Source organism: Hippocampus bargibanti, linkage group LG12 (genome assembly GCF_051943395.1).
Source record: "Hippocampus bargibanti isolate YZ-2025 linkage group LG12, ASM5194339v1, whole genome shotgun sequence".
Taxonomy (NCBI): domain Eukaryota; kingdom Metazoa; phylum Chordata; class Actinopteri; order Syngnathiformes; family Syngnathidae; genus Hippocampus; species Hippocampus bargibanti.
Window position 1 is genome coordinate 18,571,447 of NC_142745.1, and position 12,680 is coordinate 18,584,126.

The 12,680-nt window shown below is 41.1% G+C and overlaps 1 protein-coding gene across 10 annotated transcripts in view; it reads left to right on the forward strand.

Annotated features, from left to right (window-relative positions):
- The first annotated feature begins 567 nt into the window (after positions 1–567).
- Positions 568–12,680, forward strand: part of itpr1b (inositol 1,4,5-trisphosphate receptor, type 1b) — a 67,167-nt gene continuing 55,054 nt past the window's right edge. For 8 of the 10 annotated variants that reach the window (XM_089009534.1, XM_089009536.1, XM_089009538.1 and 5 more), the window contains exons 1-18: positions 568–735; positions 2,774–2,888; positions 3,917–3,987; positions 4,414–4,529; positions 6,300–6,386; positions 6,493–6,651; positions 8,413–8,511; positions 8,686–8,769; positions 8,860–9,006; positions 9,113–9,217; positions 9,350–9,394; positions 9,490–9,519; positions 9,834–9,988; positions 10,862–10,961; positions 11,050–11,210; positions 11,303–11,444; positions 11,513–11,671; positions 11,749–11,921. In XM_089009534.1, the coding sequence (XP_088865660.1) occupies positions 2,797–2,888; positions 3,917–3,987; positions 4,414–4,529; positions 6,300–6,386; positions 6,493–6,651; positions 8,413–8,511; positions 8,686–8,769; positions 8,860–9,006; positions 9,113–9,217; positions 9,350–9,394; positions 9,490–9,519; positions 9,834–9,988; positions 10,862–10,961; positions 11,050–11,210; positions 11,303–11,444; positions 11,513–11,671; positions 11,749–11,921 (1,925 nt within the window). In that variant the 5' untranslated portion in view covers positions 568–735; positions 2,774–2,796. The remainder of the gene's footprint in view (positions 736–2,773; positions 2,889–3,916; positions 3,988–4,413; positions 4,530–6,299; positions 6,387–6,492; positions 6,652–8,412; positions 8,512–8,685; positions 8,770–8,859; positions 9,007–9,112; positions 9,218–9,349; positions 9,395–9,489; positions 9,520–9,833; positions 9,989–10,861; positions 10,962–11,049; positions 11,211–11,302; positions 11,445–11,512; positions 11,672–11,748; positions 11,922–12,680) is intronic. The other 2 variants (XM_089009537.1, XM_089009543.1) reach the window with 1 other exon arrangement.

The window sequence follows — 12,680 nt, forward strand, 5'->3', positions numbered from 1 at the left end:
TTGTCAGCGAACTAAAATTTTGCTGGTAGCTCTGGATATATATATATATATAGATATATAGATATATATATATATATATATATATATATATATATATATATATATATATATATATATATAGATATATAGATATATATATACACGCACACACACACATATATATACAGGGCAATCGGGGTCAGTCATAGACCATAATCAGTCAGAAGAAAAAGAAGTAATCAGTGTAGCCTCAGGGAATAGTCTTCTGCTCCCCCCAACCTTTGAGCAAGGACCTAGGTCCTAGGTCCTAGGACGCAGAGGTCTGGCACCGCCACCTACTACTACTACTACTACTACTACTACAAACACAACAACAGAAAAAACAACAACACAACACATTCCTGTCATTATTAAACAACGTACCCAACGTTTCATGGAATTTTAACTCTTCAATATGCCGGTAAACGATTTGAAATGTTTCCATTTATGACATGTAAAGGAACTACCTTTCCCATAAAACCACGCGGCATTATAAATATGCAAGACAGGGGCGGGCCTGCAGTGACATGTGGAGGAGTGCAAGCGAATTGTTGCTCGCTTGTCAGAGAAACGCCGTTCGCTCTCACTCTCTCCCTACCTGGACTTCCACCACCATGGGGACTTAACCGAGGATAGCACGGAGGAATTGATCCTGTGCTGACCTAATTAGCATCCGTTTCCGTGGCTGGTTTGCCGCCTTAACTTCATTTCGACCAGGTAATGAATAATGTCGACTGTTTGAGCTTTCAGCATCCTCGTGAAGGAAATTGCCCACGCGCGAATTGTCATCTCTGACTGTTATTTTTCTCTCTTTCTCTCTCTCTCTCTCTCTATCTATTAATTACGCTATCTGTGTGGTAAACAATAGCTTCGGAAAGAGCGATGATTGAAAGTGAGATCAATTTAATGATGATTTAATTGGACCGTGTCCGTGCTTGAGCCGCTCGAGTCTCATCATGAATATCACATTCACGAAACAACGAAATACAGTATAGAAAGTTTCATCATGAATGTGACAGGTTAATCTGTGTCACTTTGTGTACCGTTGTTGGCTGTTATTTGTGTGAATGTTTTAGTGTACTTCAATGTCCAATGCAATGTTAAAATTAAGCTCGTTATGTATGCCTGGAGTGACTTAAGTTTTGGCAAAGTCAGGATGAGTTAATAACAATAATTATTATAATAATAGTAACACATATAAATTTCTTTCTACGCATTGAAAATATCTTTGCATAGATAATAAATGTCTCCGTGCGTGTATATTTGTATTTATTTATGTATTTATTTATTTACAGTAAAGTCTCGTTATATCGATATCGGTTATATCGATAGTACTGCTTATTACGATACTATTTCTATGAACTCAAGGAGAAAATTACATGCCCGCAGGATCGGATATATCAATAGTCCCTTATATCGATATTTTTTTCGACTCCCGAGAATATCGATATAACGAGACTTTACTGTATTTATTTATTTGCTTATGTATTTATTTTCTTGTTGTTTGATGTATTGTTTTTTTGTTTATCAAGTGATTGATTGATTGATTTGTTTGTTATTTATTTGTTTATTTGATTATTTATTTGTTTATTTGATTATTTATTTGTTTATTTATTTCTGTATTTATTTATTTTTTTGTTTGGCTATTTATTTGTGTATGTATCACAATCAGAAAGCCTTTAACTCATTCACTGCTATTCCCGAATTTATTCGGGAATTGAAATGCATGACATGAAGCGCCATTCTCAAATTTGTTCGAGTTTTGGTTTTTCTTGCTGTGGTGCCGATAATGTGCTGGTCAGACCTCTGGCAATGTTTTTCCCTTCCAAAAGTGGGCAGCATTTGCCTTTTGTTCATATTAGCTCTTTGTTACAGTTTCAGCTGTTGTTAAAGCGCTATATTAATCACTATGTACGTATGTATTGTAGTGTATTTTCTACAGCTGCCCCTGTTTCAAGTTTTGATAACTCCAGACCCATATAATTTAGGAATTAACTCTTTTTTCTGATGAAAGAAGAGAGTCCAAGGTTTCTTACGCTGCATTGAATGTTTATATTGTCTTAAAACTCAATACTTTGTGGGTCCTGCAATTTGAGTAAGAATGACAAAAAAAAAAGTGGACACATTTTTTCCACATGGTCTAGCAGTGAATGCGTTAATAGTCCCACAATGGAAAAATTTGCTATGTATAGGTATGCGTGTGTGTGTGTGTGTGTGTGTGTGTGTGTGTGTGTGTGTGTGTGTGTGTGTGTGTGTGTGTGTGTGTGTGTGTGTGTGCGTGCGTGCACGTGTGTGTGTGTGTGCGTGCGTGCGTATGTCTGTCTGTTTGTATGTATGCATGCATTTATTTATGTATTTATTTGTTTATCTGTGTATTTATTTATTGTTTCATTTGGGACATCCATCCACCCATTTTCTGTTTGTTTTTATCTTCGTGGGGCGTGGTGGAGGGACTCCCCGCCGGTTGGGTGGGGACACACTGAACCGCTTGCCAGCCGAACTCTGTTCAATGGGAGAGTGCACATTCATCAACAAATGAATAAACAGTGTAAATGCGGTTGGAAGTAGCATGAATGCTATTTCAACCATTGTTCCAGAGCTGGTTTCTTAACATAAACAAAACGTAAACAGTTAACATAAAAAAAAAAAAAAATTAAACAGTCTTGCAATCGTGGCCTCTTTTGTGCAAAATGCACCGCAGTGCTACTTCGAAGTGATTGAAATGCGATGAATTCCTTTTGGTGCTAATTTTCAGGAGCTGTTGAGCGTGAAGCGGCGATGTCAGACAAGATGTCCAGTTTCCTCCATATTGGGGACATTTGTTCCCTGTATGCAGAGGGCACCACCAGTGGATTCATCAGCACCTTGGGGTAAGTGTAGAACCCTCTCTGGTAACATCCTTGACTCCTACAAAAAGACAGCATTGCGAATGTTGCCTAACCTGTGTTGCTTAAGCAGGCTATTGTATGAACGATCCAAATTGAACCTCACCCCACCAGACCGGTTTAATGAAGGATTTAGTTGTTTTATGAGAATCGCTTCTTTTACCCCCTTTTCAAACCATCTATGTTCTTTCGCTAAGATTTTAACCTCATTGTCGTCAAATGAGTGGTTGCTAGCTTTTAGGTGCAAATGTACTGCCGATTGAGGCCCACTAGTATTATCCCTGTGGTCTGGTGGGGTGAGGTTCAATTTGGATCATTCATACAATAGCCTGCTTAAGCAACACAGGTTAGGCAACATTCGTAATGCTGATGAGGTGATACCGATGGGAGTGGGGGAAATAGGCCAGTCGTTAGTCAGGAATGTAGGAACAATCAGTGGGGCCACAGGGAGTGGTCCTCTGCTCCCCCCAACCTGAGAGTAGGGACCTATCATAGCTGTGTCTGGCGCCACCATGTCTGGACATTAGGGATATATAAATGGGGCCGATACGACCAGTCAGACATTAGTTTGCTGACGAAGCCTCTTGGATAGGAGGCGAAACGTCCGACACCTTCAAAAAGTACAGATGACGGCTGAAGAAACCTTCTCATCGATAGCACTTTAACAACAACTGAAGCAGTAAAAAAGCATCGTGGAATTTGACATGTTTAATTTACTTTCGCTGGACAAATAAAATAATGGGGCGGACCGGATTTGGTCCCCGGGCCTTGTGTTTTACACCTGTGATGTAAACAAACATTTGACATTCATTCCTCGGGCTTCTTGACATGAACCTGTTATTCACTCATATTTATTAATCGGACGCCTTCTAATGGAGGCAATTCTTTTATCAGGAAAATTGAGGAAAGTACAGTCATTTGTTTAAATAAAACTCTACATTTGGATTTATGCGTCTACAATTGAGACTTAAGATGGGAAGTAATAACGTCGATTTTGGAACCTGTTTCTTTAGGCTGGTGGATGACCGCTGCGTGGTTCAACCTGACACGGGTGACCTGAACAACCCGCCCAAAAAATTCAGAGGTAAGGCGAGGGCCTACCACAGGCTTTCTGTAATGAGTCTGAAATTATGGAACTTGATTCTTCATATAGCAAAGCAAATAACTTGCAATTGTCCTTCCTCAAACATGCCAGTGAAAGTACAAATTGATACATGCTCTCCGCTGTGACTGTAAAGTGTCTTTGAGAGTTTAGAAAGGCGCTTATAAAGGAAATGTATTATTCTTCTTATTATTATTTTGTTTCATCTATTATTTTGCAAATATTTTCCAATACAACAAAAATCGCTCAAAATATAACAACTGGAATTTAAAAGTGACTTGCTACCCGTTGAGCGATTTTTTTTTTTTTTTTTTTTAACATAAAGAGCCTGTGAGGTGGTGTGAAACGGCTGTACTCATGCACCCTCTTGTAATGCAAGTTTTGTGTTATTTCTACCTCTGTCCCTAGATTGCCTTTTCAAACTGTGTCCCATGAACAGATACTCTGCGCAGAAACAATTCTGGAAGGCAGCAAAACCTGGAGGCAACAGCACCACTGACGCTGTTCTTCTCAACAAACTGCATGTAAGCCCCCCCCCCCCCATCCCAATCTTCATGTGAATGAATCTGTTGCGGTGAGCGCATTTTCATATCTGCAGCTTTACCCTTAAATAGGTTGTCCATTTCCTTTGTGCTGCATCAGCATTTTTTCCAAAACTATTCTTCATTCCTTCCTGTGCATTTTTTCGGTTTAAAACTCTCCTGTCATGTAGCTAAGTAAAGCCATCACAATATTAGAAACGCTTTTGGTTGACGTGTAAGGTTAAACTGTAAACTCAACTTGGAATCAATACATTTTGTCACAAATTCAGTGTAAAATCTCCAGGAGCTAAACACCTTCGATAAAGGCAATTTTGAATTTTCAATGATCTTTATGCTAATATACTCTTATACTATGCAAATGAGCCTCCAATTAGATTTTGGCCCATGGAGTAATATCTGGTCAGCAGACCTGAGGTGTCGGGAAGGTGTGTAAAGGTGAATGAGCTCGGAGAGGTAAGGAGGAGCCAGGCCATTTAAAGATTTGAAGACAAATAATAAGATCTTGAAAAGAACTCAAAAAAGTATAAGGAGCCAGTAAAGTGATGCCAGAGTAGGAGTTATGTGCTCCCTCTTACGAGTACCAGTCAAGATGATTGGCTGACTCCAAAGTAAAGCGCACTACCGTAATCGAGCCGAGTTGTGACAAAGGCATGAATTACTGCTTCTAGCTGCTCATGCGAAAGTATCACTTCTGTCTTCTTTTCATTGAAGTTCAAGACGTTTTGTGCCATCCAGGTTTTGATTTCCTCCTGGCAGGATAAAAGTGGCCTTATGGAGAAAGTGTCTTTTTTTGCTTAGTGGGACATAGATCTGATCATTGATAATCATTGCAGCAGAATGAAATACCATGTTTCCTTCGGATGGAACCTAGTGGGAGCAGTTATAGTGAGAACAACATTGGTCCCAAAATTGACCCCTGTGGAACACCACATGACAGAGGGACAGTACGTGACCCAGAGCAGCCAAGGCGAACACAAAAGGTTCCTGTCAGAAAGGTAGGACCTAAACCAGTCAAGAGCACTACCCGTGATGCCCACCAAGTGCTGGAAACGAGACAGTAGAATACTGTGATCCACTGTATCAAATGCTACAGTCGGATCTAATAAAACCAGACACACAAAATCTCCAGTGTCATTGGCCAGGAGGAAGTCATTAGAAACCTGTAACAGGACTGGCTCTGTGCTATGCATCTTCTTGAAACCTGTCTGGACGACTTTTCAACTGCATGTGCACAACTTTTTCAAGCAATTTTGAGATGAAAGGCATTTTCGAAATGGGCCTAAAATCTGACAGTACATATATCTTGATATCTTGATCAAGACCAGGTTTCTTGATCAAGGGTGGGACAACAGCATGTTTAAACTGTTGGCGGACAATGCAAGAAGAGAGGCTGTTGTTGATAATGGCTAAGACCGATGTGCCAATACTCGGGAAAACTTCCTTAAAGAAATGTGGAGGACGAGAGTCACAGGGGGAGCCAAATGGCTTCGACTGGTGAGCTACATCCTTTAAAAGGGTCAAGGACACAGCGTCAAAGGAATTTAGCACAGATGAACACGGAACATTGACAGAAAGGTCGAATGTGGTATTTGAAGCAAGAGTCCTTGCAGTCACAAATTCATTCATTTGTTGTGCGCTTTATAAGTGGAGGAGAAGAAACATTGTAATGGCGTCCCCAACCCGCCGAGATCAACATTTTGCTCCAAGGTATTTGATTTGAGGTGTAATTGTTCCCATTCCTCTTTGACGAAGCATGCGGCTGACTTGGAAAAGAAGCAGAATGAGTCGGAAAATCGCAAGTTGCTCGGATCAGTCATCCAATATGGAAATGTCATTCAGGTACTCTCACCCACCCAAGAAGATGATGTTCTCGCTCTGCGCTTTGTGCCATTGATGGCGATGGGACTGTCGAAAATTACGCTCATTTGATTTGCTTTCTCCCAAGCTGCTGCATTTGAAAAGCAATAAGTACCTGACCGTGAACAAGCGTTTACCCGCACTGCTGGAAAAGAATGCCATGAGGGTGACACTTGACTCAGCTGGAAATGAGGGGTCCTGGTTCTACATCCAACCTTTCTACAAATTGCGCTCCCTGGGGGACAGTGTGAGTATAGACTCACTTGGTATCACCTCTGATGACTCAAATTATATATATATATACAGTGGTACCTCGGTTCTCAACCATAATTCGTTCCAGGACCCTGTTCGAAGAGCGATTTTTTTTTTTAACACCGAAACTACCTCTTTTCTCCTGTCACTTGCGAGTTGACAGCGGGGGGTCTGCCTCTCCCGGCCGTTCTCCACCCGCTGTAATTCTCTAATCACGGACACGGGGCATTTATACGGTTCGCGATCACCTCGCCAATGCCGGATGATTGACTCAACTCGCCACCGTACCTGGACTCTTCCGTCGATGCGCGAGTGTATCCGGTCCGAGGTATTTTCCCTGCGTCCCGTAAATTTATGTCATCTTCCGGGATTGCGTCATTTTGCACCCTCGTGTGCAAGCGGGTCGGATCACCCCCTGCCTTCTTACTCGCTGTGTTTTCTTTTATTTATGAATAAACATCCTGCTTGGTGAGTACGTGTCTGTTTTGGAATGCCACACATTCCACTACGTTCCGACGAGTCATCTGAAGTCACTCTCGCTCGGAACGTGACAGCGGATGACTCGGCTACAGGATGTTCTTTTCTCTGAAAATATCTATCCAATGACACTTGCTCTCACTCCCACAGCAACATCACTAGATTTCACAGCCTCCTTATTCTTTAATATCGTACTGATCGTAGATTTCGCCATGCTGTATTCCCTCGCCAGATCAGACACTCGCACACCTCCTTCATATTTTGCAATTATTTCTTTCTTAAATGCAATAGTTGTACGCACTACTTTTCTTTTGTCACTTTAAGCAGCACTTACTTTCTTTGGAGGCATGATTAGGGGCTAAAACTCTTCGTACACCTATATTAAACGCTAGAGCAAAATGCAGCACGTCCGCTAGCGACAACAGTTGGTCACGAACAGAGCGATAGACCCGTGCGCCGCTCAGCTCCCCACCCTCGCGTACGCACTCACGCGTCGTATTGGCGTTGGAACACCGATTGATGTTCGAACGCCGAAGCAATAATATCTAGAATATTTTGTTCGAACACCGATTTGTTCGAACAGTGAGGCGTTCGAGAACCGAGGTACCACTGTGTGTGTGTGTGTGTGTGTGTGTGTGTGTGTGTGTGTATATATATATATATATATATATATATATATATATATATATATATATATATATATATATATATATATATATATATATATATATATATATATATATATATATATATATATATATATACTGCCACAGACATATACATATATATATATTATATATACAATGTATACTGTAGGGCGGCCCGGTAGTCATGTTCTCCCCGGACCCGCGTGGGTTTTCTCCGGGTCCTCCGGTTTCCTCCCCCACTCCAAAAACATGCATGGCAGGCAGATTGACCACTCCAAATTGTCCCTAAGTGTGAGAGTGACTGTTGTACGTCTTTGTGTGCCCTGCGATTGGCTGACAACCAATTCAGGGTGTCCCCCGCCTCGTGCCCGAAGACAGCTGAGATAGGCTCCAGCAACCCCTGCGACCCTAATGAGGAATAAGCGGTACGGAAAATGAGATGAGATGTATACTGTATACAACTACAGCTACAACGCCCTCTGGTGTTCATAATGTGACATTCATCCTAAAACAATCAGAAGATGGCTAATTTAAAAGACTAGAGAGTGGAGGCGACAAGCAATAAAAATCTGTCACATTGCACAAATAGAACACAAAGTTTCATTTCCAATTTTTCCTTCGCACTCTTGAAGGTGGTGATTGGGGACAAAGTTGTGCTTAACCCCGTGAATGCCGGGCAGCCTCTTCATGCCAGCAGTCACCAGCTCGTCGATAATCCAGGTTGCAACGAGGTATGATTGCATGTTCATTCAAATGTTATTTGGAGGATGTATTCCATGTAAAAAGAATGAGGTCATCGTGTTTGCATATAGATATGTAAGTGTGTATATGTAATATAGCTGTGCTGCCTGTATATGCTTTTTAAATTGATGGCCTCTGATTTTTCATCCTCATTTTTTGCCTAGGTGAATTCTGTCAATTGCAACACCAACTGGAAGGTTGTTTTATTCATGAAATGGAGTGACAACAAGGAAACCATTCTGAAAGGGGTTGGTCCATTGCTTTGACTTTGTTTTTATTTTTTATTTTTTTTGTCAAATACACGACAGACGTGAATCTGAAATATTTTTGCAATGCAGGGCGACGTTGTTCGCCTGTTCCACGCAGAGCAGGAAAAGTTCCTAACATGTGATGACCACAGAAAGAAGCAATATGTGTTCCTGAGAACAACTGGCCGACAATCTGCCACGTCTGCCACAAGCAGCAAGGCACTCTGGGAAGTGGAGGTTTGTCTGTTTTTTTCCCAATTCATCCCCATCAGTCACGTTGCTTTAAAGATAGCAAGTATACATCAAAGTCTTATGACGTTGTCTGACATTTTATCTTTGGCAGGTGGTTCACCATGACCCATGTCGCGGAGGTGCGGGTTACTGGAACAGCCTTTTTAGGTTTAAACATTTGGCAACTGGCTGCTATTTGGCTGCAGAGGTAGGAGAGGTGAGCGCCTCCATCTTTTATCTCTTCTCGTCCAATTTGGTTACTGTGTAATGCCATGTTTTTTAATAATAAACTCACAAAGTTATGGAGAAAAACCCCATGCTCAAAAGTCATCAAAAGTTATTTGCACAGGTGAACCCCGACTTCGAGGAAGAGGGAATAGACCTGCGATCTGCAGTAAGTCATTTTGATGAGTGTTGATGGGCTCCACGATTGTTCTTTAGAATGTTTGTTCATACATGGCGGATGTTTTTTTTTGCTTTGTGCTCTAGGTGGTGGACTTTGCACCCTTTAATTTCCAGGTACTACATTAATACATTCCAGACACACAACATACATCATCATGAATTGTCCCAAAAATATCACCCGGCATTATAATTAATTCATCATCCCACCAACAAAATGTCAGACATTCAAAATGGTCAGTTTTTCTACTTTGTGTGTTACAATGGGCGCGCATCTATGACAAAAACATATTGCTGATTTGTGTATTACCGTAAAGTTCCACGAGTGGGCAGGCATTCACCATAATCGCCCAGGTTCAAGGCTATTGCAGCTATGTGTTCTCGGTTTTCTTGCTTTGTACTTTTTATTGTTAATTTTTTTTTTTAACCAGCTGGATGCAGATAACGAAGCTTTACGTGGCCGTCTACGGGCCCCCCAAGAGAAAATCATGTACACCCTTATCCCGGTCCCGGATGGCATGGAGATCTCGTCCATCTTTGAATTAGACCCCACCACGTTGAGAGGCGGAGACTCGATGGTACCCAGGTGCAAAGAAAACACTTTTGAAGAAACATGTGTCACTCCATGAATTCACCTGTTGTCCCTCATACTTTGAAATGTCGAAAAACATTCACCTGTAACCTTAGATTAGAATATCGTTAACACATTGGATTGGATGTACCTTCATTCATATCGTAGTGGAGAAATTTACATTTCACAGCAGCAAATGTCATCAAATGTCAAGAAGACACATCCCTATTTTCTTATTCCATTCATCATGTGAGCCATTATATGCACTTTCTGTATTAAAAGGAAACGCACAACCCAACTACTTTGTCAAAAGTTCAGTCCAAAACCATAAGAAACTTTATTTCACCCTTTCTGATCACTGCCGGCATTCATTTCGTATGAAATGACACTTCGATCCTCTAGTTTAATTTATTTTTGTTCCGTTGCAGTCTTCATCTATCTATCTATCTATCTATCTATCTATCTATCTATCTATCTATCTATCTATCTATCTATCTATCTATCTATCTATCTATCTATCTATCTATCTATCTATCTATCTATCTATCTATCTATCTATCTATCTATCTATCTATCTCTCTGTCTGTCTGTCTGTCTGTCTCTCTGTCTCTCTGTCTGTCTGTCTGTCTGTCTGTCTGTCTGTCTGTCTGTCTGTCTGTCTGTCTGTCTGTCTGTCTGTCTGTCCCTGTCCATCCCTCTGTCTGTCATCCCTCCATCCCTATGTCCATCCCTGTGTCCATCCAGCCGTCCGTCCCTCCCTCCCCCCGTCTGTCTGTCCGTCCTTCCGTCTGTCTGTGTCTCTATATCTGTCGTTCTAGCGTTACAAGTAATTAATTTATTATATTTGTTTTTGTTTGTTTGTGTATTTATTTATCCATTTCTTTTTAGGAGTTCTTACGTGCGGCTAAAACACTTGTGTACCAACACATGGGTTCACAGCACCAACATCCCCATTGACAAAGAGGAAGAAAAGCCAGTTATGTTAAGGGTATGTTCAATCAAGTTTTTTTTTCCGTATTTTTTATTTTTTTTATCAACTGGGGTGTATTTACATTCAACTCATTCCATGTTTTCAGATTGGAACGTCGGCAGTGAAAGAAGACAAAGAAGCTTTTGCCATTGTGCCAGTGCCACCAGCCGAGGTACGGGATTTAGACTTTGCTAACGACGCAAGCAAAGTGTTAGCATCCATCGCGGGCAAACTGGAAAAGGGTACCATTACGCAGAATGAAAGAAGGTAAACCATGATGGTTTTCAACCTCCTTTTAATTTTGATGTTTCTGTTATAGAACATTCTTTTTGTTGCGTCCTCATACATTCCCTCTCCAGGTTTGTGACCAAGCTCCTGGAAGATCTCGTCTTCTTTGTCGTAGACATCCCAAACAGCGGACAGGATGTTTTGGAGATCATGGTCAACAAACCAAACCGAGAAAGACAGAAACTCACGAGAGAACAAAATATCCTGAAGCAGGTTTGTAAAATAGGATTGTAAAAATACCGTACGGCGCTCAGAGTGTCACGCTTGACTGTTCTTTTTAGATCTTCAAACTTCTTCAAGCACCTTTCACAGACAGCGGCGACGGTCCCATGCTGCGTCTCGAGGAGCTGGGTGACCAACGCCATGCTCCTTTTCGCCACATTTGTCGGCTTTGTTACAGAGTGTTGCGCCACTCTCAGCAGGACTACAGAAAGAATCAGGTGGGCGAACGCCGGCCGCCGCTTCGCCTCGACCCAATGGGCCCCGTAAATGTCTTCCCATTGTCTCCCTTGCGCAGGAATACATCGCCAAGCAATTTCGCTTCATGCAGAAACAAATCGGCTACGATGTGCTCGCAGAAGACACCATAACTGCTCTACTCCACAATAACCGGAAGTTGCTTGAGAAACATATCACTGCTGCGGAGATAGACACATTTGTCACTCTTGTGAGGAAGAATCGTGAGCCAAGGTAGAGGAAAAAAGCAATGTGTTGGCCTTATTTAAGATCACAAATAGGATGTTTTTTTTTAAAGATTGCAATCTTTTACTATATTGTTCTCAAATAACGTCCACGAAATTGAGTTTTCACTCTCGCTGACAAATTACGCAGCTTGTGAGCGACCGCCGTGTAAATGAAATTAAACACGATGTTTGATTTTACAGCAAGGGAGCCAATTGTGTGTCGAGTTAATGTTGCGTTTCAACATGAAACAGTTTACTTAAGATTATATTGAAGAAACATTTGATTAACCGAATTTGTACGGAGCAAAAACGCTCAAGTTGAGCTTGTTTATCTTTTCATGTGCGTTCATAGCAATTGGCTATCCATTACACCTTTACATTGTTTTCTTTTCACTTTCCATCGCTCGTTAACAAAAATAAAAATAATTATATCAACTGCTGGCCATTATTTTGTTTGGACCGGCATTTTTTTAGACTGTATTTTTTAATCATCTCAAGTTTGATACTTTACATATCGTGTCCTAAAGATTGGATTGGATTTGCCTTAATTAGTCTCGCAGTGGAGAAATTTACATTTTACAGCAGCAAAGTTATGAAAGGAATGAAAATAGAAAAACAAAATACATGAGCTGCTGGAAAGGCAGCCACTCTCGCGGCACCGTCTTGAAGTCAAAAGAACAAAAAAAAAACACTAAATAACAAATAACATGACAACACAAAGACACAGTCATTCATTCTGAAGCAGTTTCTGTACCCTCTTTGTTAC